At 33.1% G+C, this 26,571-nt stretch overlaps 1 protein-coding gene across 1 annotated transcript; it reads left to right on the top strand.

The window, feature by feature from the left end:
- Nucleotides 1-17,352: 17,352 nt before the first annotated feature.
- Nucleotides 17,353-19,852, top strand: LOC107956234 (protein NRT1/ PTR FAMILY 7.1). Its single transcript, XM_041095856.1, has 4 exons — nucleotides 17,353-17,593; nucleotides 17,683-17,740; nucleotides 17,839-18,700; nucleotides 18,790-19,852. The coding sequence occupies exons 3-4, from the start codon at nucleotides 18,213-18,215 to the stop codon at nucleotides 19,634-19,636; spliced, it is 1,335 nt and encodes a 444-aa protein (XP_040951790.1). The 5' UTR covers nucleotides 17,353-17,593; nucleotides 17,683-17,740; nucleotides 17,839-18,212; the 3' UTR covers nucleotides 19,637-19,852.
- Nucleotides 19,853-26,571: the final 6,719 nt, after the last annotated feature.

Below are 26,571 nucleotides of genomic sequence, written 5' to 3'. Positions count from 1 at the left end.
CAATTTTACGGCCTGACTCTCTTGGTGTCCCCAGTGGAGTCGCCAACCTATCGAAACCATTTTTATTTTGAAAAATGAGGATCGACTTTTAAAAATGAGAATTGGAGTCGCCACCGATCTTTTATTGAGGTGTGATCGGATCACCTTGAAAATAATTTTAGGTCTGCGAATTTTGAGAAAAATAGGTTCGGGAGTCGGTTACGCACGAGGAAGGGTTAACACCCTCGTGACGCTCAAAATTGGTACCGAATTGATTGTTTAATGTCTTAGTGTCGAGATTTTGAAAAGATTTTAAAATACGATCCCTTGAAATGAAAATTTGAATGAAATAAATTGGATGATGAGACTTACTTATTTCAAAAAAATAAATTGTCGCACTCAGTAAGTTAGAGTGCAACATTTTAAATCCTCAAAATTAAGTCTATCTTTTGATTTTCAAAACCTATGCATTTTAAGAAGGGTATTTGGTTAATTGGGTCAAATGAGAAAATCAAGACCCAGTAAGTTAGGGTTTGATTTCACAAAATTCCTAAACATATCGAATATTGCCTTTATTTTAGAAATCCTTAATTTGAGGTAGCAAAACATCAGATCCAATAAGTTAGGATCCAATATTTTGAAATCCCAAAGAGCCTTGCTTAGAAGTTTTAGGGTTTAAAAAACACTTAGCTATTTGAGTTCTACGAGAAGAATCGAAGCCTAATAAGTTAGGGCACAATTATCTCGAGAATCACGAACACAGAGCCTTTTTTGAAAATTTGTGAAATAAAATGATTCTAATGCTTTAATGAAACATTATTTTTAGAACGAATATGATACAATTGAACACAAATGTACAAATGTAATAGAATAACTTGCAATCCAATCGTACACAAAAACATTAAGCAAGCAATAGGTAAATTCAAATAAAAATAACAATAATAATTTTAAGCACATTAAGCAAATACCAACATTAACAATTGAAAATTAAAAGAATCAATAATCAATTTCAAGTGGCACATTAAGGTAAGGAATATATCATCTCAACAATGATTTTAAAAAAGCAACGATACATTTGAGTTTGGAAGTAGATTTAAAAGAAAATTAAGAATGATGTTAAATAAAATAACTTTATTTGAATGAATTTGGATGTGAATATTATAAGACATACAAGCATGGATTTAGAATGAATATTTCATAAGCATATTGTAAATAATAATATATAATAACAGACATTGGAATATTTTACATAAGAAAAATATATAGAAATTGGTATAAAAGAATATAATTTGAAATCATTGATCGATTATACAAAATAAATTATTATATAAATAACATTAAATAATAAAAATGCGTGATAAAATACTAATGTATCGTAATAAGACAACACTTTAAAAATGATATGGCAAATTTTTTAAAAACAAATATATGATAATAAATCTAAAATACTAAAACAATGGATTTAATTCACAAATAAAAAAAGCATAAACAAATTTGAATATCATTATTTACAAAAGATTTAAAATCATAAAATATAAAAATAAATAAATAAATAAATAAATAAAAGGTATAAACAAATAAAAATATAAGAATAGTAGCAAAAAACGAGGAAAAAGATTAAAAAGAATAATAAAAATAATAGTAAACATAACTAAAAAATGGTTAAATCAAAATTAAAACATTTGAAGGATTAAAATTGAAATCGATTCAAAATTAGGGGACTAAAATAGCAAATAAATGCACGAATTTGGATATTTAAAATCAAGCATGGAAAACGGTACTTTAATTGGTAGAACTACTTCCGTCTTGTAAACAAGAGAAAACAGTGTTGCCCCAATCAAAGCTCCGATAAACATTCTAAAAAATAGAAGGCGGATGGTAACTTCACATACTAACCCTTGTAAGTCTCAATCATTTTTGCAATTCATTATTTTGCAATACAGTGACAAACCGTGGTGTCTAATTTTGAATTGATTACAGCCCTCTGCTATCGTGCTGTCATTCAAGTTTAATACATTTTCCAATACCATCTTCTCTGAAATAAGCATATGATGAAATTGGCGTACAATACAGCCTCAAACGATCTCAAAAATGAAGTAATGCCCATTAGAAGTCTTCGATAATGGATGTCCATGCCCCATTTTGCTCAAAATTTGAGTCGCCCTTTTCAGGTTTTCAACTCAAATCCCCTTTGGTCAAAGCGCCCTTTGCGGATTTTCGCATTGACCTCTCATTTTCTTTTTCTTTTCCTTTTTTTCTTCGTTCTTTTTTCATTTTCATTTTGACCTTGATTTTTGATTTTTCTTCTTCTTATCTTTTTTGTTTTTGATTTTTTTTTGAAATTGGATCTAAACCCATAGGATTAGGCAAGTCCATGTCATCCCTTTCAATAAGATCTTCCACTTTCATCTTGTATATGAAAAATCTTCTTTGGCATCAGATTTCTTTCCTGGAGCCTTTTGGGGCGCAACTACGACAGAAAATTCCAATCAACATCTTGAAGGAATGAAAACTCGACTTCAAATGGGCAAAGCTATGTTGGGTCGACGAGAGAGGCATTGCCTCGGCAAAGAATTGTATTGTTCATATTGCAAATTTCTGACATCGTGCTGTTGTGCAGATTTCATTATCAGTGCTTAACTCGGGCATATCTTGGTATGACCATACAAAGACATCCTTGAACTCTAGAATAACTTAATAAGGAGTCGTTTCGTCTTTGAGGCCAGGTCAATCACCAAGCTCACAATTTCTAATGGTTCCTCGTGACGTAGGATCTGTCGATTCTCTTGTTCTACCATCCTCAATAAGTCTGAGATAAGCTACAATCTTTGTCATTTTCAAAGTCATAAGATCCGTCTAAACACCTGCCTCGCTCAAGAGGAAAATCTAAGTCTGTAGCAGCGTCATTCATGTAATTGATGTCTGGGGACCCATAATAAGTACCAAAGAATATACAAAAGAATGTATAAATTTATGAACAATTATTTATACAATACGATTATTAATGAATGAATGATGTGGAAGAAAATCCAAAAGAATAAAATAATCAGAAATAATTATTCAAATGAAATAACATTAGCTCAAAAGTGATCGCAAAGATGTATTTCATTAGAATAATAACGTTCAGACATGAGCCTTTTTCACAAAGGAATTTCTATCATTTTAGGCTAAAAACAACAAAAATGTTCTAAACATTACTCTAAATAAGCTCTAAAAACAACAGAGATTTCTTCCACAGTCTAATTACTTAGAACACTCCCAAATTTATAAGGGCGAATATCTAATAAGGTCCCTTCTTCAGTTGCTTTTCGTCGATGTGAACATTTCCCACTCTTCTTCATGCACTGCATTCACTCCATTATCAATTAGGTAACGAATTTTCTGCACTGGAGGAATCCTCAAATTTGACGACGCCTCTACTGATAAGCCTTTCAATCACTTTTTTAAAGGCAATGCAATTTTCTATGGAATGCTCCGTATTTCCCGCATGATATTCACATTGTGCATTCGTATCGTGCCATTTGGGGTACGGAGGCTGTGGGGGTTTTGAGTAGAAAGGGGAAACAATGTGCGCATCGAATAACCTTTGATACAACTCCTTATACGACATTGGGATTGGCGTGAACTGGAGGTTCTCAGTACCTTGTTTCACACCAAGTTCTTGTCTAGATGAACCTTGCTGACTAGCAATCACCTTTCTTGGCTGTGTAATCGATTTGTTGTAAGTGTTCAAGTTGCTCACCTCGTTTTCCTTCTTCTTTAAGTCTGACCTTCTATTATTCTCCCCAGCATCAATCTTTCCGCTTCTCACGGCACTTTCAATCATTTCACCGCTCACGACTATGTCAGAAAAGCTTTTTGTAGCACTTCCTAACATGTGTGTGATGAAAGGGGCTTTAAATGTGTTGATAAAGAGCATCGTTATTTCTTTCTCTAGGAGTGAGGGTTGAACCTGAACCGTGATCTCTCTCCATCTCTGCGCATACTGTCTAAAACTTTCTTTTGATTTCTTTTCCATGTTTTGCAAAGTGATTCTGTCAGGAACCATATCTGTCACATGACTGTATTATCTCATGAATGCTTGAACTAGGTCCCTCCATGAACCAATTTTGGTACGGCTCAATTGATTGTACCATTTGGACGCTGCCCCTATCAAACTGTCTTGGAAGCAGTGTATTAGCAGCCGATCGTTGTTAATGTAGCTAGTCATCATTCTACAGAACATGGTGATATGGGCTTTGGGGCAGCTAGTCTCACTATATTTCTTAAATTCAGGCATCTTGAACTTGTGAGGGAGTACTAAGTCTGGAACCAAGCTCAGATCTTTTGCATCGATTCCATGGTGACTATCGGCGCTTTCCAGGGCTTTAAATTTTTCCTCTAACCATTTACACCTATCCTCCCATTGTTTTGACAGTTCGACGTTTGCCTTCTCTTTTTCAGCCATTTCATCGAAATCAGGAATAACAAGATTCACTGGGTTATCTCTAGGATTAGAACCTGATCCAGCCTGAAAGTTCATCGGCATTGAAACATCATCTTGAAACCGCTGAGGCTCAATTGAAACAGAGGATCTGCGCGGAGGCACCTCGGTCTGAATCTGCGCATGCAAAGGCGTAAAGCCTAGAGGATAGATAGGTCTATCCTTGTCTTCTCCTTCATCATTTACCATAGGGCCTTTCCCCTTATTTATTCCTTTTAGTAATTGCGTCATCTCAGTCATCATGTCCTTTTGAGACTTCAGCATCCTTTCTGTCATGTCCTGTTGAATTTTTTCCAATTGCTCCATTTGCATCTGTAACTGATATTGCATATCCTTTTGCATTCGCTCCAATTTCTCTAATCTTTGATCCATTTCCTTAGTTTTGAGACGAGTACCGTAAGGATGTTTGGTTGGTTGGTTTTCCAGATTAGCTGAAATAAATTTACTCGTTTAGACTATTTCAATGGATTTTAATGCATATGATGCAGATATATGAAATGCATGCCTAAAGAGACGTTGATTCTGATTCAATTACATTTAGGAAACTTTTCTAGAAAGAAAATTCCTTTACATAAAGCAGAGGCATGTACGGCTTCGCCCTTATATTCCAAGAGACAACATCGATCTTTTTCTTCGTCCGCATGTTTGAGACAATCTCGCCAATTTTCAATAGATGCCATTGCTAAATCCTTTTCTTGATCTTGGTCGCGATCTATTATTTGCCCATCTTCATAAGGCTCATCAGTTTCTTTAAGGGAGTTAGAACGTCGAAGGCTCTTAGACAATCACCTTGAATCCTCAGGCTACGAAGCAAGGTCACGAACTCTTCCATGTGTTTTTCAGAATATATTAAGGTAGCCGTATTATTTTCCACTTTATCAAGGAATCTGTATTCCATGACATGTTTTCTAATTTAGTAATTGGACTTGAATCAATATCTCTTTCCTAAGATGTAAATGCAATGCAATCACAATCAAAACATAGCAAAAGGGGTTAGTACAAAACAGAAGTAAACAAGGAAAACAGAAAGTACCTAATCAGGTAACCACTAGGGATTTAGAGTGGCTCTACCTAGGTTAAGTTCCTAAGTCCACTATATGAGGTTTGGTTCTAAAGTTAAGGTACCCGAACCAACAGATTCCTCGATCCTCACCCATTATAGGCTCATACAGACCGAGTTCGGTTCAAGGGAATACATTTCCCTATGGCTGCACGGAGATGAAAATCTCACGAAGACATAGGTACGAATGTATCCCGAAAGTGATCCACTATCCTGCACGGAGGTGAAAACCTCACGAAGGAGTAGCTTCTCACTCTCACTTAGAGGGGTAAGACCAAAATAGCCTTCATGCAATATGATGACAAAATATAAAATTCAATTTACAATAATCATGTAAACAAATACAACGAGAAGATCGTAATTTTTTTCAAATCAAAATTTAATTTTCGGCAACAAGACAAAAACAATCAATTTTACGGCCTGACTCTCTTGGTGTCCCCAGTGGAGTCGCCAACCTATCGAAACCATTTTTATTTTGAAAAATGAGGATCGACTTTTAAAAATGAGAATTGGAGTCGCCACCGATCTTTTATTGAGGTGTGATCGGATCACCTTGAAAATAATTTTAGGTCTGCGAATTTTGAGAAAAATAGGTTCGGGAGTCGGTTACGCACGAGGAAGGGTTAACACCCTCGTGACGCTCAAAATTGGTACCGAATTGATTGTTTAATGTCTTAGTGTCGAGATTTTGAAAAGATTTTAAAATACGATCCCTTGAAATGAAAATTTGAATGAAATAAATTGGATGATGAGACTTACTTATTTCAAAAAAATAAATTGTCGCACTCAGTAAGTTAGAGTGCAACATTTTAAATCCTCAAAATTAAGTCTATCTTTTGATTTTCAAAACCTATGCATTTTAAGAAGGGTATTTGGTTAATTGGGTCAAATGAGAAAATCAAGACCCAGTAAGTTAGGGTTTGATTTCACAAAATTCCTAAACATATCGAATATTGCCTTTATTTTAGAAATCCTTAATTTGAGGTAGCAAAACATCAGATCCAATAAGTTAGGATCCAATATTTTGAAATCCCAAAGAGCCTTGCTTAGAAGTTTTAGGGTTTAAAAAACACTTAGCTATTTGAGTTCTACGAGAAGAATCGAAGCCTAATAAGTTAGGGCACAATTATCTCGAGAATCACGAACACAGAGCCTTTTTGAAAATTTGTGAAATAAAATGATTCTAATGCTTTAATGAAACATTATTTTTAGAACGAATATGATACAATTGAACACAAATGTACAAATGTAATAGAATAACTTGCAATCCAATCGTACACAAAAACATTAAGCAAGCAATAGGTAAATTCAAATAAAAATAACAATAATAATTTTAAGCACATTAAGCAAATACCAACATTAACAATTGAAAATTAAAAGAATCAATAATCAATTTCAAGTGGCACATTAAGGTAAGGAATATATCATCTCAACAATGATTTTAAAAAAGCAACGATACATTTGAGTTTGGAAGTAGATTTAAAAGAAAATTAAGAATGATGTTAAATAAAATAACTTTATTTGAATGAATTTGGATGTGAATATTATAAGACATACAAGCATGGATTTAGAATGAATATTTCATAAGCATATTGTAAATAATAATATATAATAACAGACATTGGAATATTTTACATAAGAAAAATATATAGAAATTGGTATAAAAGAATATAATTTGAAATCATTGATCGATTATACAAAATAAATTATTATATAAATAACATTAAATAATAAAAATGCGTGATAAAATACTAATGTATCGTAATAAGACAACACTTTAAAAATGATATGGCAAATTTTTTAAAAACAAATATATGATAATAAATCTAAAATACTAAAACAATGGATTTAATTCACAAATAAAAAAGCATAAACAAATTTGAATATCATTATTTACAAAAGATTTAAAATCATAAAATATAAAAATAAATAAATAAATAAATAAATAAAAGGTATAAACAAATAAAAATATAAGAATAGTAGCAAAAAACGAGGAAAAAGATTAAAAAGAATAATAAAAATAATAGTAAACATAACTAAAAAATGGTTAAATCAAAATTAAAACATTTGAAGGATTAAAATTGAAATCGATTCAAAATTAGGGGACTAAAATAGCAAATAAATGCACGAATTTGGATATTTAAAATCAAGCATGGAAAACGGTACTTTAATTGGTAGAACTACTTCCGTCTTGTAAACAAGAGAAAACAGTGTTGCCCCAATCAAAGCTCCGATAAACATTCTAAAAAATAGAAGGCGGATGGTAACTTCACATACTAACCCTTGTAAGTCTCAATCATTTTTGCAATTCATTATTTTGCAATACAGTGACAAACCGTGGTGTCTAATTTTGAATTGATTACAGCCCTCTGCTATCGTGCTGTCATTCAAGTTTAATACATTTTCCAATACCATCTTCTCTGAAATAAGCATATGATGAAATTGGCGTACAATACAGCCTCAAACGATCTCAAAAATGAAGTAATGCCCATTAGAAGTCTTCGATAATGGATGTCCATGCCCCATTTTGCTCAAAATTTGAGTCGCCCTTTTCAGGTTTTCAACTCAAATCCCCTTTGGTCAAAGCGCCCTTTGCGGATTTTCGCATTGACCTCTCATTTTCTTTTTCTTTTCCTTTTTTCTTCTCTCTTTTTTCATTTTCATTTTGACCTTGATTTTTGATTTTTCTTCTTCTTATCTTTTTTGTTTTGATTTTTTTTTGAAATTGGATCTAAACCCATAGGATTAGGCAAGTCCATGTCATCCCTTTCAATAAGATCTTCCACTTTCATCTTGTATATGAAAAATCTTCTTTGGCATCAGATTTCTTTCCTGGAGCCTTTTGGGGTGCAACTACGACAGAAAATTCCAATCAACATCTTGAAGGAATGAAAACTCGACTTCAAATGGGCAAAGCTATGTTGGGTCGACGAGAGAGGCATTGCCCCGGCAAAGAATTGTATTGTTCATATTGCAAATTTCTGACATCGTGCTGTTGTGCAGATTTCATTATCAGTGCTTAACTCGGGCATATCTTGGTATGACCATACAAAGACATCCTTGAACTCTAGAATAACTTAATAAGGAGTCGTTTCGTCTTTGAGGCCAGGTCAATCACCAAGCTCACAATTTCTAATGGTTCCTCGTGACGTAGGATCTGTCGATTCTCTTGTTCTACCATCCTCAACAAGTCTGAGATAAGCTACAATCTTTGTCATTTTCAAAGTCATAAGATCCGTCTAAACACCTGCCTCGCTCAAGAGGAAAATCTAAGTCTGTAGCAGCGTCATTCATGTAATTGATATCTGGGGACCCATAATAAGTACCAAAGAATATACAAAAGAATGTATAAATTTATGAACAATTATTTATACAATACGATTATTAATGAATGAATGATGTGGAAGAAAATCCAAAAGAATAAAATAATCAGAAATAATTATTCAAATGAAATAACATTAGCTCAAAAGTGATCGCAAAGATGTATTTCATTAGAATAATAACGTTCAGACATGAGCCTTTTCCACAAAGGAATTTCTATCATTTTAGGCTAAAAACAACAAAAATGTTCTAAACATTACTCTAAATAAGCTCTAAAAACAACAGAGATTTCTTCCACAGTCTAATTACTTAGAACACTCCCAAATTTATAAGGGCGAATATCTAATAAGGTCCCTTCTTCAGTTGCTTTTCGTCGATGTGAACATTTCCCACTCTTCTTCATGCACTGCATTCACTCCATTATCAATTAGGTAACGAATTTTCTGCACTGGAGGAATCCTCAAATTTGACGACGCCTCTACTGATAAGCCTTTCAATCACTTTTTTAAAGGCAATGCAATTTTCTATGGAATGCTCCGTATTTCCCGCATGATATTCACATTGTGCATTCGTATCGTGCCATTTGGGGTACGGAGGCTGTGGGGGTTTTGAGTAGAAAGGGGAAACAATGTGCGCATCGAATAACCTTTGATACAACTCCTTATACGACATTGGGATTGGCGTGAACTGGAGGTTCTCAGTACCTTGTTTCACACCAAGTTCTTGTCTAGATGAACCTTGCTGACTAGCAATCACCTTTCTTGGCTGTGTAATCGATTTGTTGTAAGTGTTCAAGTTGCTCACCTCGTTTTCCTTCTTCTTTAAGTCTGACCTTCTATTATTCTCCCCAGCATCAATCTTTCCGCTTCTCACGGCACTTTCAATCATTTCACCGCTCACGACTATGTCAGAAAAGCTTTTTGTAGCACTTCCTAACATGTGTGTGATGAAAGGGGCTTTAAATGTGTTGATAAAGAGCATCGTTATTTCTTTCTCTAGGAGTGAGGGTTGAACCTGAACCGTGATCTCTCTCCATCTCTGCGCATACTGTCTAAAACTTTCTTTTGATTTCTTTTCCATGTTTTGCAAAGTGATTCTGTCAGGAACCATATCTGTCACATGACTGTATTATCTCATGAATGCTTGAACTAGGTCCCTCCATGAACCAATTTTGGTACGGCTCAATTGATTGTACCATTTGGACGCTGCCCCTATCAAACTGTCTTGGAAGCAGTGTATTAGCAGCCGATCGTTGTTAATGTAGCTAGTCATCATTCTACAGAACATGGTGATATGGGCTTTGGGGCAGCTAGTCTCACTATATTTCTTAAATTCAGGCATCTTGAACTTGTGAGGGAGTACTAAGTCTGGAACCAAGCTCAGATCTTTTGCATCGATTCCATGGTGACTATCGGTGCTTTCCAGGGCTTTAAATTTTTCCTCTAACCATTTACACCTATCCTCCCATTGTTTTGACAGTTCGACGTTTGCCTTCTCTTTTTCAGCCATTTCATCGAAATCAGGAATAACAAGATTCACTGGGTTATCTCTAGGATTAGAACCTGATCCAGCCTGAAAGTTCATCGGCATTGAAACATCATCTTGAAACCGCTGAGGCTCAATTGAAACAGAGGATCTGCGCGGAGGCACCTCGGTCTGAATCTGCGCATGCAAAGGCGTAAAGCCTAGAGGATAGATAGGTCTATCCTTGTCTTCTCCTTCATCATTTACCATAGGGCCTTTCCCCTTATTTATTCCTTTTAGTAATTGCGTCATCTCAGTCATCATGTCCTTTTGAGACTTCAGCATCCTTTCTGTCATGTCCTGTTGAATTTTTTCCAATTGCTCCATTTGCATCTGTAACTGATATTGCATATCCTTTTGCATTCGCTCCAATTTCTCTAATCTTTGATCCATTTCCTTAGTTTTGAGACGAGTACCGTAAGGATGTTTGGTTGGTTGGTTTTCCAGATTAGCTGAAATAAATTTACTCGTTTAGACTATTTCAATGGATTTTAATGCATATGATGCAGATATATGAAATGCATGCCTAAAGAGACGTTGATTCTGATTCAATTACATTTAGGAAACTTTTCTAGAAAGAAAATTCCTTTACATAAAGCAGAGGCATGTACGGCTTCGCCCTTATATTCCAAGAGACAACATCGATCTTTTTCTTCGTCCGCATGTTTGAGACAATCTCGCCAATTTTCAATAGATGCCATTTCTAAATCCTTTTCTTGATCTTGGTCGCGATCTATTATTTGCCCATCTTCATAAGGCTCATCAGTTTCTTTAAGGGAGTTAGAACGTCGAAGGCTCTTAGACAATCACCTTGAATCCTCAGGCTACGAAGCAAGGTCACGAACTCTTCCATGTGTTTTTCAGAATATATTAAGGTAGCCGTATTATTTTCCACTTTATCAAGGAATCTGTATTCCATGACATGCTTTCTAATTTAGTAATTGGACTTGAATCAATATCTCTTTCCTAAGATGTAAATGCAATGCAATCACAATCAAAACATAGCAAAAGGGGTTAGTACAAAACAGAAGTAAACAAGGAAAACAGAAAGTACCTAATCAGGTAACCACTAGGGATTTAGAGTGGCTCTACCTAGGTTAAGTTCCTAAGTCCACTATATGAGGTTTGGTTCTAAAGTTAAGGTACCCGAACCAACAGATTCCTCGATCCTCACCCATTATAGGCTCATACAGACCGAGTTCGGTTCAAGGGAATACATTTCCCTATGGCTGCACGGAGATGAAAATCTCACGAAGACATAGGTACGAATGTATCCCGAAAGTGATCCACTATCCTGCACGGAGGTGAAAACCTCACGAAGGAGTAGCTTCTCACTCTCACTTAGAGGGGTAAGACCAAAATAGCCTTCATGCAATATGATGACAAAATATAAAATTCAATTTACAATAATCATGTAAACAAATACAACGAGAAGATCGTAATTTTTTTCAAATCAAAATTTTAATTTTCGGCAACAAGACAAAAACAATCAATTTTACGGCCTGACTCTCTTGGTGTCCCCAGTGGAGTCGCCAACCTATCGAAACCATTTTTATTTTGAAAAATGAGGATCGACTTTTAAAAATGAGAATTGGAGTCGCCACCGATCTTTTATTGAGGTGTGATCGGATCACCTTGAAAATAATTTTAGGTCTGCGAATTTTGAGAAAAATAGGTTCGGGAGTCGGTTACGCACGAGGAAGGGTTAACACCCTCGTGACGCTCAAAATTGGTACCGAATTGATTGTTTAATGTCTTAGTGTCGAGATTTTGAAAAGATTTTAAAATACGATCCCTTGAAATGAAAATTTGAATGAAATAAATTGGATGATGAGACTTACTTATTTCAAAAAAATAAATTGTCGCACTCAGTAAGCTAGAGTGCAACATTTTAAATCCTCAAAATTAAGTCTATCTTTTGATTTTCAAAACCTATGCATTTTAAGAAGGGTATTTGGTTAATTGGGTCAAATGAGAAAATCAAGACCCAATAAGTTAGGGTTTGATTTCACAAAATTCCTAAACATATCGAATATTGCCTTTATTTTAGAAATCCTTAATTTGAGGTAGCAAAACATCAGATCCAATAAGTTAGGATCCAATATTTTGAAATCCCAAAGAGCCTTGCTTAGAAGTTTTAGGGTTTAAAAAACACTTAGCTATTTGAGTTCTACGAGAAGAATCGAAGCCTAATAAGTTAGGGCACAATTATCTCGAGAATCACGAACACAGAGCCTTTTTTGAAAATTTGTGAAATAAAATGATTCTAATGCTTTAATGAAACATTATTTTTAGAACGAATATGATACAATTGAACACAAATGTACAAATGTAATAGAATAACTTGCAATCCAATCGTACACAAAAACATTAAGCAAGCAATAGGTAAATTCAAATAAAAATAACAATAATAATTTTAAGCACATTAAGCAAATACCAACATTAACAATTGAAAATTAAAAGAATCAATAATCAATTTCAAGTGGCACATTAAGGTAAGGAATATATCATCTCAACAATGATTTTAAAAAAGCAACGATACATTTGAGTTTGGAAGTAGATTTAAAAGAAAATTAAGAATGATGTTAAATAAAATAACTTTATTTGAATGAATTTGGATGTGAATATTATAAGACATACAAGCATGGATTTAGAATGAATATTTCATAAGCATATTGTAAATAATAATATATAATAACAGACATTGGAATATTTTACATAAGAAAAATATATAGAAATTGGTATAAAAGAATATAATTTGAAATCATTGATCGATTATACAAATAAATTATTATATAAATAACATTAAATAATAAAAAATGCGTGATAAAATACTAATGTATCGTAATAAGACAACACTTTAAAAATGATATGGCAAATTTTTTAAAAACAAATATATGATAATAAATCTAAAATACTAAAACAATGGATTTAATTCACAAATAAAAAAGCATAAACAAATTTGAATATCATTATTTACAAAAGATTTAAAATCATAAAATATAAAAATAAATAAATAAATAAATAAATAAAAGGTATAAACAAATAAAAATATAAGAATAGTAGCAAAAAACGAGGAAAAAGATTAAAAAGAACAATAAAAATAATAGTAAACATAACTAAAAAATGGTTAAATCAAAATTAAAACATTTGAAGGATTAAAATTGAAATCGATTCAAAATTAGGGGACTAAAATAGCAAATAAATGCACGAATTTGGATATTTAAAATCAAGCATGGAAAACGGTACTGTTTGGCCATGCACCAAATTGAAACCAGAATAAACTATATAGCATAAATTGAAAACGGCAGAAAAGTCGAATTAAAATCATGCGAAACTAAAAAGGACCAGTTGTGTAAATAAACCAACGAACTAAAATGCGCGGATCCTCCTCGGGTCGGGTCACCACGCGGGTCGAGGGCTAGCAGACGACGCCATTTTAAAGCCACCATATTGGCTCCAAACGACAACGTTTTAACTCACTCAGAAACAAACAAAAACCTAAAACCTAAATCATTTTTCAAAACTTAAAGAAACTCTAAAGTTTCCGCCGCTTTGGTGAATCGTCACTCTCAAGACCCTCCGATTCTCACTTCCACTCCGATGATGGCGGAGAGAGCAAGAATCTGGCCTCCAGGTACGTTCACTCTCTCTGATCTCCCCTCTTTTCTTTTTATCCTGTATATATGCCTCTATGTATATGGTTAATAAAAAAACCAGAAAAAGAAAGAAAGGCCGTCGGAAAAGAAAATAGAACGGTAAAGAAGAAAACCTTCTCTTGATTTCTTTGTATTGATTTCGTGTATAGAGGAAAGAGAACCCTTTTACAGATTCAAAAACGGCTTTATATAGCCGGATCCAAAAAAAATTCAAAATACAATCATCAAATTCCAATTTATCCTCGCTGTTATTTTCCTTTTTTGCGAGGTTGTTCTGTGTTTGTTTGTGTCTGCTGCAGGTATTCGGCCAGCTAGTGTACGGAGCCGTATGGTGACGTGGCGCGGCGTAGCACGCGTGGCAGTGGCGCACGTGCGAGGGCAGGGGCTGATTGCGTCGCGATGGCTCGTTGCAAGCTATTAGGGTTTTCTGATTTGTGGTTACATTTGGGCCAATTGGGTTTAGTGTTTGGGCTTAGGGTTATGTTAAATTTGGGTAGTTTAGGTTAAAACGGTTTGAGCCATATTATAGTTGGGTTTTGGACTAAACGGGTTAGTTATTATTGGGCTAGATGTAAATGGACCTTAAAAATGGACTGCTATTGGATTCTTTTTGAGTTTGGTTTATTCTATTGGTTTATAGGCCGGGCAAAAATGGGCTCTTACAATAGTTATTGCATGTGTTTAATTTATTTACTTAAGTTAAGTATTTATTTTTGATATGTTTAATTAGTGTTTAAATATGTTTAATAAGTTCATTTTAATGTGTTTATTGCAGGTGTCTCTTCAGTTTATAACTGTTACAATTCAAGGCTGTTACAAATTAAATAAAGTGGCTGTTCAAGTCCTTTTCAGTTACAAAGTAAAGGGGCTGTTACAAAGGAGGTTTATACATCATTTAAGGAGGTTTTAAGGAGCATTATATCATCTATTTAATTTTGGCAGCAACCTTTTAAACTACCAGCCCGTTTTTGCCATTTCAAAGGTTAATTCAAGCATTCAGATACCATTAAGGAGCTGGTTAATAAGTTGGTGTCTATTCGGCTGGCCAAGGGCTAACTCAAGAGTCATTTTTCAAGCAATTAAAGACATTCATTCAGCTGAATTGAAGAGAATTCAATGAAGGAGTTATTTGTTTCAAGAATGGCAAGAGATTTGAACTTTAATTCAGCTTTTAATTAGCACATTAAGGTGAATGCTTGTGACTATTTGGCTACCCTGTTTTAGCACTATAAATAGGTGAAATCAGATTTTGTAATGGACTTTTGATCATTTTGAATGAAACTCTGTTCATTTGGTGAGAATTACTTTTCTCTGATTTTGTACAAAAACTTGTTGGCTTATCTACGAAGCTAGTGACGTCAACCCGTTCTTTGCTTTATCCCGAACTTATCACTTTAGCAAGTGAGGCGTTCGAACCCTATACCGAGGTTCCTATCTTTCTAGATAGCGGGTCGAGGTTTTGATTGAATTTTTTGTCCATCTCATTAAACGTATAAGTTTTGGGTCGACACTTATTAGTGTTGGTTCTTACTTGTTTCTTGGGCCGTTTTTCTTTCCTTCATTTTATCATAACCGAATACATCCATTCTTAGCCATTTTTCCTGAACCTTTGTTGTTATAAAACAATATTGAGCCTATTTTATCAATTTTATTTGTTAGCTATACATTTGTTCCTTACTTCATCGTAGACGATCGGGCAACACAAATACGACTCAACTCAACACCGAGGCGGATCGTATCATGAATGCTCTTGCAACATTCATGAATCTCATTAACCATATTTTCCAGTTGTATTTGGATCAATTTATTGATGATATCTTGAAACATTCGAAATCAGAGGAGGAGCATGATAAGCATCTGAGAATTGTGTTACGAGTCTTTAGGGAAAAGCAACTGTATAAAAAGTTAAGTAAACGTGAATTTTGGTTGACAAAAGTTATCTTTCTAGGACATGTTATATCAGTCGAGGGAGTATGTGGATCCTAAGAAATAAAATATTTTAGTTTTAGATTAATTTACACCCTAATATATATTGTTTAAATATAAATGGGTTTCTGTCACCAGACCAATTGGTGAACAAAATGAGTAAATAAAAATTCTCTATTACGTAGGAATTGGGGATGTAAGTAAAAATTTCCTTAATGCTCTTTTTTTTTTTAAATACAAAGGCTTAAAAAAATTATTCAACATAATTTGAGAAGCATCCCTAACTACAAAAAGAATGAAGTTCGCTTGGATAGTCCAAGTCAAACAAAAAATCATTTAACTTAGCTAAGCCTATATGTCACAAAGCATCGACCAAACAATCTGCGGATCTAAACTATACTTAAGAAAACTTCGGGCCTCATAAATCACATGACCCAATAAAGTTAAATCATCATGAGCAAACTTAGAAATTACATGAAAATTATTTGACTCTAGTAAAAACAATTTAGGCCCATTTCGCAAGCAAGCTCCAAGCCTAGTAAGATTTCATGCGCTTCAACCCACTCTAATTGTGCAGACTCTGTCACTCTCTAGCACATCCGACACTAACAATTCTGACATCTCCCAAATGCTAGTGTATTATCTTAATTTATTTTAAGATACAATTATTGATAATAAATAATATCATCCAACCGTTATTTAATATTAATAGTGATGATGTGTCAAATAACACTGGTTGCAATTTTAAGCTTTCAGATAGGATTGTTTCTTAATTAGAATTATTTTATACTTTACTTTATATAATATATATTACTTTGCATACTCAGTAAATTAAAATTATTTCTTTAGGGTGTATTTAACAAATTGTAACGTTTGGAAAATGAGAGTATACGTCAGAAAAAATTCTAAAAAGTGTATAAATTGTAATAATATATATACATGTGTGATAGCAATAGTGAAATTTAGTAGCGAATATCAATATATTTTGGAAAACTGACGTAAGAAAGAGGGATTGTGACTTATAAAATGAAAATACTAACCAAGATTTCCTGGAAGAAAGGACGTAATATATGTTGCATGCGTTGACGCCGTTTAAACCGAACTTCTCTTTCTATATTCCACCAATATTTCTATCCACTTTTTCCTTACGATATTTTTTCTTGTACCGAAACATGAACTCAATTCCTCTATTAGGTATACACATAAGTCTTTCCTCGTATTCTTTTCATATCATCCTCTCATCTCTTCTCTCCTAATAAGGAAACTTCCTTTTCTTCCAGTTGTTTGCTTCCCTTCCGTTCAAGTCTAAGCTATCTTTTTTTGTTCTTTGAAGAATAAGTCCAAGTTTTCTATAAAAGGTCTCAACTCAAGGTTAGTAGTACGGTGAATTATCTCTTCCTTCCTACACTTGTTTGGAACTAATTTCATACGTCTCAACCTTGCCTTCCGTTTTTTTCGTTTTTTCACGATCTTCATTGGAAATACTCTGTCTCACCTCTATCCATTCACATTAATTAACAAAGGATTCGTTTCCGTTCCTCTCTATTATAAGGTTTTTGTCCTCGTTTGTACTGTTTTCTGCTGAAGAAGCTAACAATGGCTGTCATTGAGTATCTATCCACCAATGAGACTGAAATAAAGGTTAGCGAACTAAACTAGTACTGCAGCTACGACTTTCTTCTTCCTTTCCTCTTGTTAATATTAACATCCCAACTATTATAATATGACAGATTAATGAAGAAATTATTAAGAAGTCAGGAGAATGGAAATTTGCAAGTCTCTTGCTGGGTATTTCTCGAATAACCTTAAATCGTTTGTATTATACATGAAGTACTGCTTTATATGTTAGGAACCTGTGAAATAATTGTTGTTCAATTTGGGTGCAGTGAATCAAGGTCTAGCAACCTTAGCTTTCTTTGGAGTAAGTGTGAACTTGGTGTTGTTCTTAACCAGGGTTCTAGACCAAGATAATAGCGATGCTGCAAATAATGTGAGCAAGTGGACTGGAACTGTTTACCTCTGCTCTCTGATGGGAGCATTCCTTAGCGATTCCTACTGGGGTCGTTACTTGACATGTGCTGTCTTTCAGCTGATACTGGTTTTGTTAAATACATAAAAACCATACAAAATCACCCTCCTTGTTCTTGAGTTTTATCATTTATGCACTTAATTGAAACGTTGTTTGCAGGGTCTGGGGCTACTATCCTTTGCTTCGTGGCTTTTCTTGATAAACCCTGCGGATTGTGGTGATGGAACGAAGATGTGCAGGCACTCATCATCAGTAGGCGTCGGTACTTTTTACTTATCAATATATCTGATTGCCTTTGGATACGGGGGGCATCAACCGACGATAGGCACTTTTGGAGCAGACCAGTTCGATGATTCGAATCCCAAAGCAGCAGATTCCAAAGCTGCATTCTTTTGTTACTTCTACTTTGCACTTAATGTGGGATCTTTATTTTCAAGCACCATACTGGTTTACTATGAAGATTCAGGAAAATGGACGCTAGGCTTCTTGGTTTCCTTAGGTTGGGCTATTATAGCGTTACTATTGTATTTGTTGGGGACATCAAGATATAAGTATATAAAACCATGTGGCAACCCACTAACACGCGTCACTCAAGTATTCGTGGCTGCTTATAGGAAGTGGAATGTCGCCCCAGCTACTGCCGATGCGTTGTATGAGGTAGAAGGACCCGAATCCGCAATCAAAGGCAGCAGAAAAATCCCCCACAGTGATGATTTCAAGTATTAACTATTGTCTTAAATAAGCTCCATAGATTTGCTCATGTTTTTTATTTAGGTTGTTAATTTAGTTACTTGAAATTGAAATGCAGGTTCCTGGACAAGGCGGCTACAATAACTCAATATGATTTGTGTGGAAGAAAAGATCCATGGAGGCTTTGCACAGTAACTCAGGTTGAAGAAGTCAAATGTGTACTGAAAATGTTACCCATTTGGCTTTGTACCATAATTTACTCTGTCATCTTCACGCAAATGGTATCCCTTTTTGTGGAGCAAGGAGATGTAATGACCTCAAAACTGGGAGATTTCCACCTTCCAGCAGCCAGCATGTCGGCTTTCGACATTTGCAGCGTTCTCAGTTGCACCGGAATCTATCGTCAAATTCTCGTCCCCTTGGCCAGAAGATTGAGTGGTAGCCCCAAGGGATTGACAGAGCTTCAAAGAATGGGGATCGGACTTGTGATGGGAATGATGGCAATGATTGCAGCGGGTGTGACCGAGATACAAAGACTCAAATTGGTGAGGCCGAGTGAGAAAAAAAGTCGTTTAAGCATATTTTGGCAAGTTCCACAATACATATTAGTTGGTGCATCTGAAGTTTTCATGTACGTTGGTCAATTGGAGTTCTTCAATGGACAAGCTCCGGATGGTATTAAAAGCTTTGGAAGCTCCCTTTGCATGGCTTCCATTTCTCTTGGAAACTACGTTAGCAGTTTATTAGTTAGCATGGTTATGGGGACTACAGCAAGAGATGATAGTCCGGGTTGGATCCCAGCTGACCTGAACCAAGGCCATATGGACCGGTTCTTCTTCCTTATCGCTGCTCTAACTGCTCTCGATTTTATAATCTACGTGTTTTGTGCTAAATGGTACAAATGTATCAACCTTTACACCAACGGCAACCACAAGGAGATTCAATTGGAAGAGCAACAAAATTAAGGATACTTTTAAACAGTAAAATAAAGGGGCCTAGCTTGTGTAATAACATTTTGGGAAGTATCTGTCCAATTATGCCTGGGAGGCATGACGCATGATTGCCTCCATTAGCTATTTGGAGTTGCTTAATTATGTTTGTTGAAGGTTTTAGGATTTGTGAGTCTTGTTCCTAAAAAAATATTAATTTTTAGGCACTAATTAAATAAAATTATAACACAAAAATTTTATTATATACATCCATATAGAATCTTCGCTCTAACTCAATTTTACTTTTATTAAAATACTTATAAATCAAATAAATAAAATATTTTAAATATTTTTTTGACCAAAAAATTTAAATATTTTAAAAATTAAATTCCTTCCAATTTGCTCCGGGAGAAAGATTTCAGCCTTCCAATTTTTACAAAAGGCATAGGAAGCTTAGATGTATGATCCCTTCTTTTTGGAGTCAAGGTCAACAATGGGGATTTACAAACACTATTGCCATCTCGATGGTTGTAAATTCTATTCATTTACCCCTCATATATATGATACATATTTGCACACATCGTTCTCCTATTGTGACATATTTCTATTGATTTATTGTTTTCTGACATTCAAACTGTAAAAGCTAATTTTATTGCGGATTTGTTTGGTTGGTTTTGGCTGTTTTTTATGTTAATATTGGTTTATTCTTTTGCCATGATGGGGCAATTTCTTTTTAAGTTGGAAGGTAAGGTGTAATGAATAGTGTCATTATAGATGATGGTTGAGATATGGATCCCAACCCCAGCTTTTGTTGTAAAAGAAAAAAAAAAGTATGGAGATATATATATATATATATATATAGTTGAAAAAAAAACCCCTAGAATATAATTTATATTTTCTTATTTTTGGTCTTTGCCTTCTTGTTTGTTGTTGATTTATGATAACGATTGTAGTTACGATTATGCTCCAAGTGTGATTCAATCAAAATTCAAAACCTCCTGACAAATTTATTTTAGTAGTTTTGTTATTCTCTTAGTCTCAGAGTATAGATTGTATTAGGTATTAATATGTTTATATTAGTTTGTTGATTTTAGTTTAGATTGTATTAGATATTAATTTGTTTGTATTATAATAGTTTAGTTCTACTTAGTGGTTATTCAAATAGTTCGTTTATAATAGTTTGATACTTATAGTTATTCGAACTTGTATTTATAATTGTATGGTACTTATTACACTTCAAAAAAATATTGATAATATGTTAAATAAATTTACACCATTTTGTTTTACATAAATAAGATAATTGATAACTAAATTATTAATTACTAATAAGAAGTTGGAAGAAGTGGAAGCGGACTTCTTTCGAAAGCATTTAAACTAAGTTCAAATCTTGGAGTTGACTTTATTGGGAGGGCTTTACCTAAATATTACCATTGCCCGAATAATTAACCCTCCAAAAGAAAATTAGAAACATACACTAAAATTCAAAAATCCGATTTTAGCTTTACTTGTAACATATTAGGATTTTTATGCAAAATTAATTTTTATTGATTGAATGATTTTAGGATATTAATTTGGTATGAGATTACTAATATTTTGATAGGGTAATTCTTTTTAAATAACATTAATACAAATTCTTGGTGAAATTATGATTGACTGTCTTCATAATTTTGTATTTCTTGATATATATACACATTAGCAATTAGCATTTCTGTTTTGATGTTTTCAGTGTGATTATTATGTATATTATGTTTTACATATATTACGTTCTCACAGCACTAAAAAAACACTTATCATTAGCAAGAATTGTAAATTATAATTTTTTTTTAATTTAATTAATAAAAAATGGTATACATACAAAATCAAATATATTTTTAAATAATATAGAAAACTGGTCAAGTTTTGACTGAAAAAATAAACATATTGATAATAAAAAATAATTAAACTAAGGTTTTTTTTATCTAATTATCAATTAGAAGATTTAGTTTGTATAAATCCTCGTTAGTTTAATATTTATAACATGATTGACTCTCTCTAAACTTTTATGTGTTTAACCTTTAGATTTATTTAATTACCATTTTAATAGTTTTGTAATTAGTGCTAGATTATATCATATTATATATTAATTTCTTGAGTTTTAATATTATACATTAATTTATATTATTTTTTTAACATTTTACTTTTTTTAAATTTAACTTCGATCACAATTAAAGTTTTTTTGGTTTCGTCCTGGTAGAAGATTATATTAACTTATAATCCTTAATACTTATTTTTTATATATATAACTCGTATATTTTTCTTAATATATAGATATAATTTCAGTTACTTCTTCTACCCATTTTATTATTATAGAAATAAATTCTTCTGGACTCTTCTCGATTAAGACTTTATATTGTTGAGTGATAGTGCATTCCTTCAAATATAGCTTTTTGTAAAATGCTAACTTTGCAGTTAGACCTTCAATTCTTTTATATAGAGTACACATCTAAATCTTGTTAATAATGATTTGTTAAGAAATAAATTTAAAGAAGCTAGTTAAAAACATTTTTAATGATATAGCATTATTAAAATAATTTTATTATTAAGTATATGTGTAACGATTCGAAAGTTAGTGATATTCGAAAATATGGTTGTGAGACTTTGTTTCCATAAACCGAGCTTGTAAATATTTTTATTAAATATTTATGGAGTTTCTATATAATTGAATTGAATATTGGATAGTTAATTTTGTCGAATAAGTGTATGACTAGGGCTTAGGGACTAAGTTGTAAAAGTGATAAAATTTCAATTGATATAGAAATTTTTTATTAGAAATTGGTATAAGGATTAAAGTGACAATTTTACGTCTTTAGGAATGTTGGTGGAAGATAGCTTAGTGGTGTATAGGAATTATATTATAAAATTTAATTAATTTATTATACATATATAATAAAAATAAAACAAGTTATATGTTAAGCATATTGGAGAGAAAGAGAAATCATTTCTCTTCATTATCTCCATGCAGCCGAACTCTTCATTGTTATGGAGAAGAAAGTTTAGGCCATAGGGATTTAAAGTTTGAAGTTTCAATTGGTTAGTTCGGCCTATTTATACAATTGATTTTGATTTTGATTGAGTATTGATTGTATTGTATGTGTATGTTAATCTATAGCTAACTTCGACCCATAATCCTCAAAAGAAAAAGGAAAAGCTAAAGTTATCAACAAATAACTCGGAGTTTTCGGTTTGTTTTTCTATAATTTGAACTACTTTGATTGTTGCATTTTTATATTGTTTTGCATGGTAAGATTTTGAGGTAAGCTGAATTTGATAAATTGAGTGGAATTGATACGATTTTGATTTGGTTAGCGATATAGAGGACTAAATGGAAAGGAATTGAAAATATTGAATCTTGATGAAAATATGAAATTTATCTTGAATTGGGCTGATTTGTGATATTATATATATAAAATGATGATTGGTTGATGAATCGAAAGTGATGATTTATAAATTGAACTTTATTCGAGATTGGATAAATTTTTACCTTAATAATTGTTTGGGTAGAGTCAGATATAGTTACTAGGGTATGGTTTTATTTTCCATGCCTAGGTTAGGTTTTGATCGTGATCCACTTATCAATACTAGCATCCAGCTGTAATCCTAGACTCAATAATGTTGGTGAATCTTTCCTTTGTCTTTGTTGGCGTATACCCATTAGGAACACCTTGTTATAGGCTATGTTTTTATGTTTGAGAATAAGTTATACTAAGAATGTATGTTTTGATCAAATGAAAGCAATTTGGTAAGTAAGCTTATATGTTGTATGTGGTTGATATGGTATGGAAGATTAATGCTTGTTGGTATGTTTTGAATATGTGTTAGGTGTTTATAAATAATAACTTGGTACATAGCATAAGATGGCATATTTTGGGTAATGGCTTGGATGCATATTAGTGCATATGTTTGGTATATTGAAGTTGAAGTAGGTAAATGAGATGCTTATAATTGATAGTAGGTGAGTTGAGCATGAAATTGGTATGTTTATGTTAGATAGAATATGGTTTTTAGGCACGATTGACATAAATTAGTCATGTTTTGGATGAGATTTTGTGTGGATTGTTGATGGTTGGATGGATGATATGTTTGAGTAAGGATTTGTGAGTTATTTTGTAGGATCTAATGTTGCCAAGGTCACCATTTGGGTAAGGAAGGATTTGGGCATGGAATAGGTATCTAAAAGAGAGTTTTTGACATTTTAGGCATTAAGGTATCGATACTCTGGCATAAGCATCGATACTTAACAATTTCAATTAGTTTTCAAACAAACAAATGTCAAAATGGTATCAATACCAAACTAAAGTATCGACACCCTACATCAAGGTATCAATACGCTTGAAATTTGTCTAATTTTTACAAAACAAACAAAATCGAAAAACGATATTGATACTAGAATTCGATATCGATACTTATAAAGAAGTATTGGTACCTTAAGATAAGTATCGGTACATGTGATTTAAAGATGACTTTTCTAAATATTGAAGCCAAATGTGGTATCGATACCTAGTTAGGGTATCGGTACCTAATTGGAAAATTTGGAAGCTTTGTAATTTGGTCCCAAATCATGTTCAGATCAACAAAAGAGCTTTCGTAAGCTCGATTAAAGTTCGAATTTAAATGTGTATGGTTATGTGATTATGTTTATAACATGTTTGAATGTTTGTATGATTTATTTACTAGGTTAATGACAATAGTTGCTCTGGCAACGAATGTGATGTTTAGTAACTCGGACCTAGCGATTTGGTTCGGTAGGCGGGTGTTACAACTTGGTTAAAAATATTAGTTAATGCAATAATTTCTAGTAAAAACATCTAATGACTATTGATACATAGAAGAGTAGGTGGTGGAGATGGATGGTTCACCTTATGTAAGATAGGGCGAAGAGCCGTCTACTAGGGTGGTCGGAATAGAAGATAGGGAGGAGCAAGTGGAACTTGGAGTAAGGAAGTAGGAGAGGAAATAGAGGTTGCTTGCCTTGCGAAGAGCCATCTACTAGGGTGGTTGAAGTAGAAGATAGGGAGGAGAAAGTGGAACTTGGGGTAAGGAAGTAGGAAAGGCAATATAGGTTTCCTGCCTTTGACCTGAGGCCCCGAGCCTTGTATACATGTCATCCTCTGTCCCAAGGTGCTACAACACCTAAAACTTGACCAAACCATGGGGTTCAAATGTGAGACATCACATTTATTGCCAAAACAAGTTAAATCAACTTCATTCTTTAATTACATTGAGGAAACAACATAAGACCAATTGAATCAATCCATTTCATGTATTTCAATTCATTATAAAATCATATTAAAAGTGCTTTAAAATGATTTCTAGGTGTTTAAAGGTGACCGAAATCGAGTACAAGTTCTTGAAGGTCAAAACAACTTAAAACAAGGGAAAGAAAACTATTTGCCATAGTTGTTTTGGTACAAGTAGGGATTTATATTGATACAAGTCCTTACTACTTTAGCAATTTGCTCATTGACTTACTTGTGCCAATACATCTGACCCCAAGTACTGATACAAGTTTGCTTAGACCTAAAAACCACCTCAAAACTCATTTAAAATTACCCTTAATTATACCAAACCAAAACCATGACTTAATACACTTAAAAACCAAGTTCAAAACATCATTTACACACATACTAACACCTCCAAATCAAAGTATACACACAACTGTAAACACCACCATCCTTAATCATCATATAATCTTACTTGGAAATCAAGCAACCAACTATTAATGAGAATATTCATTGCATATCTAATCCATGCTTCATCTGAGGCATTAATCATGACTTAGCACATGCATACAAGCTATGAACATAGTCTAACATAAGTTATACATTCATCTATATACCAAAATGACTAATATAACTTAAAAGACCTCAACAAAAAACCATTAACTTAGGTACATACTAAGACACTACTAGTACTCAAAATGAGAACTACAACCTTAGGTGATCTGAGATGGAGATCTTTTATGCTGCTGAAGTTCATGAACTAAGGTTACCTATTCGTCACTTCCGCACGAAAAAAAAATCCACATGTTGAGCATAGGGAGCTTAATGGTGATAACATAATATGAAATTAAACATTAAAGCATAAAACAATGAAACATATCAACAAATGTCAAGTTTTAAACATCAAACTTTATTCAACATCATATATACCAATTGATTACATTGACCATGTTGTCTTAAAACATTTTCCCCTTATCAATGTCCACTTTTCTACATAACTCAATCATTAATAATCCAATTCTTGGATAAATACTTATACAATCATATACATACATCATAATCTTAAATCATAATCTCGTTTATCATTTTTTAATGTCAACTTATAACATTGAAATCATAGTTCTTTACAATTATTCTCACATTTCATTATGATTGTAACACTTCTAACCCATTTCTGTTACCAGATTAAGGTTACAGAGTGTTACCAAGCAAAACAAGACATTTTACATCATTTCAGAACAATTATTCAAATAATTTAAAACATACAATAAATAGTTCCATTCATAATACAAATACTCTTAAAGGCCTTAAATTGGGCTTACGAGGCCCTAAAAATGGATTAGAAATGAATCGGGATTAAATTGAAACAAAACATTAAGTTTTAAAGCTAAAATGAAAGTTCCGTAGTTGGTATCGATACCCAATCGATACCTTTCAGGAAAATCGATACCAAAATTCAATTCTGTTTTCTTTACAAAACAATGGTATTGATAACTAGTTGATGGTATCAATATTTTATGAAAAAGTATCAATACTCAATTGAAAATCAATACTATTTTGGCATTCTGTTTTGTTTGGATATTGTTCATTTGGTCAAGTATTGATACCAAATGCCAAAGTATCAATACTTATCTCAATAATGGTAAAAATCTCATCTAGAAAATTTAATTCATGCCAAAAAGTTACCTAACCACAAAAGACAATAATTTTATC

This window comes from Gossypium hirsutum, chromosome D06 (genome assembly GCF_007990345.1).
Source record: "Gossypium hirsutum isolate 1008001.06 chromosome D06, Gossypium_hirsutum_v2.1, whole genome shotgun sequence".
NCBI classification, from domain to species: Eukaryota; Viridiplantae; Streptophyta; class Magnoliopsida; order Malvales; family Malvaceae; genus Gossypium; species Gossypium hirsutum.
Note: the sequence above shows the minus strand (reverse complement) of the source record. Positions and strands in the feature narration are given on the sequence as shown.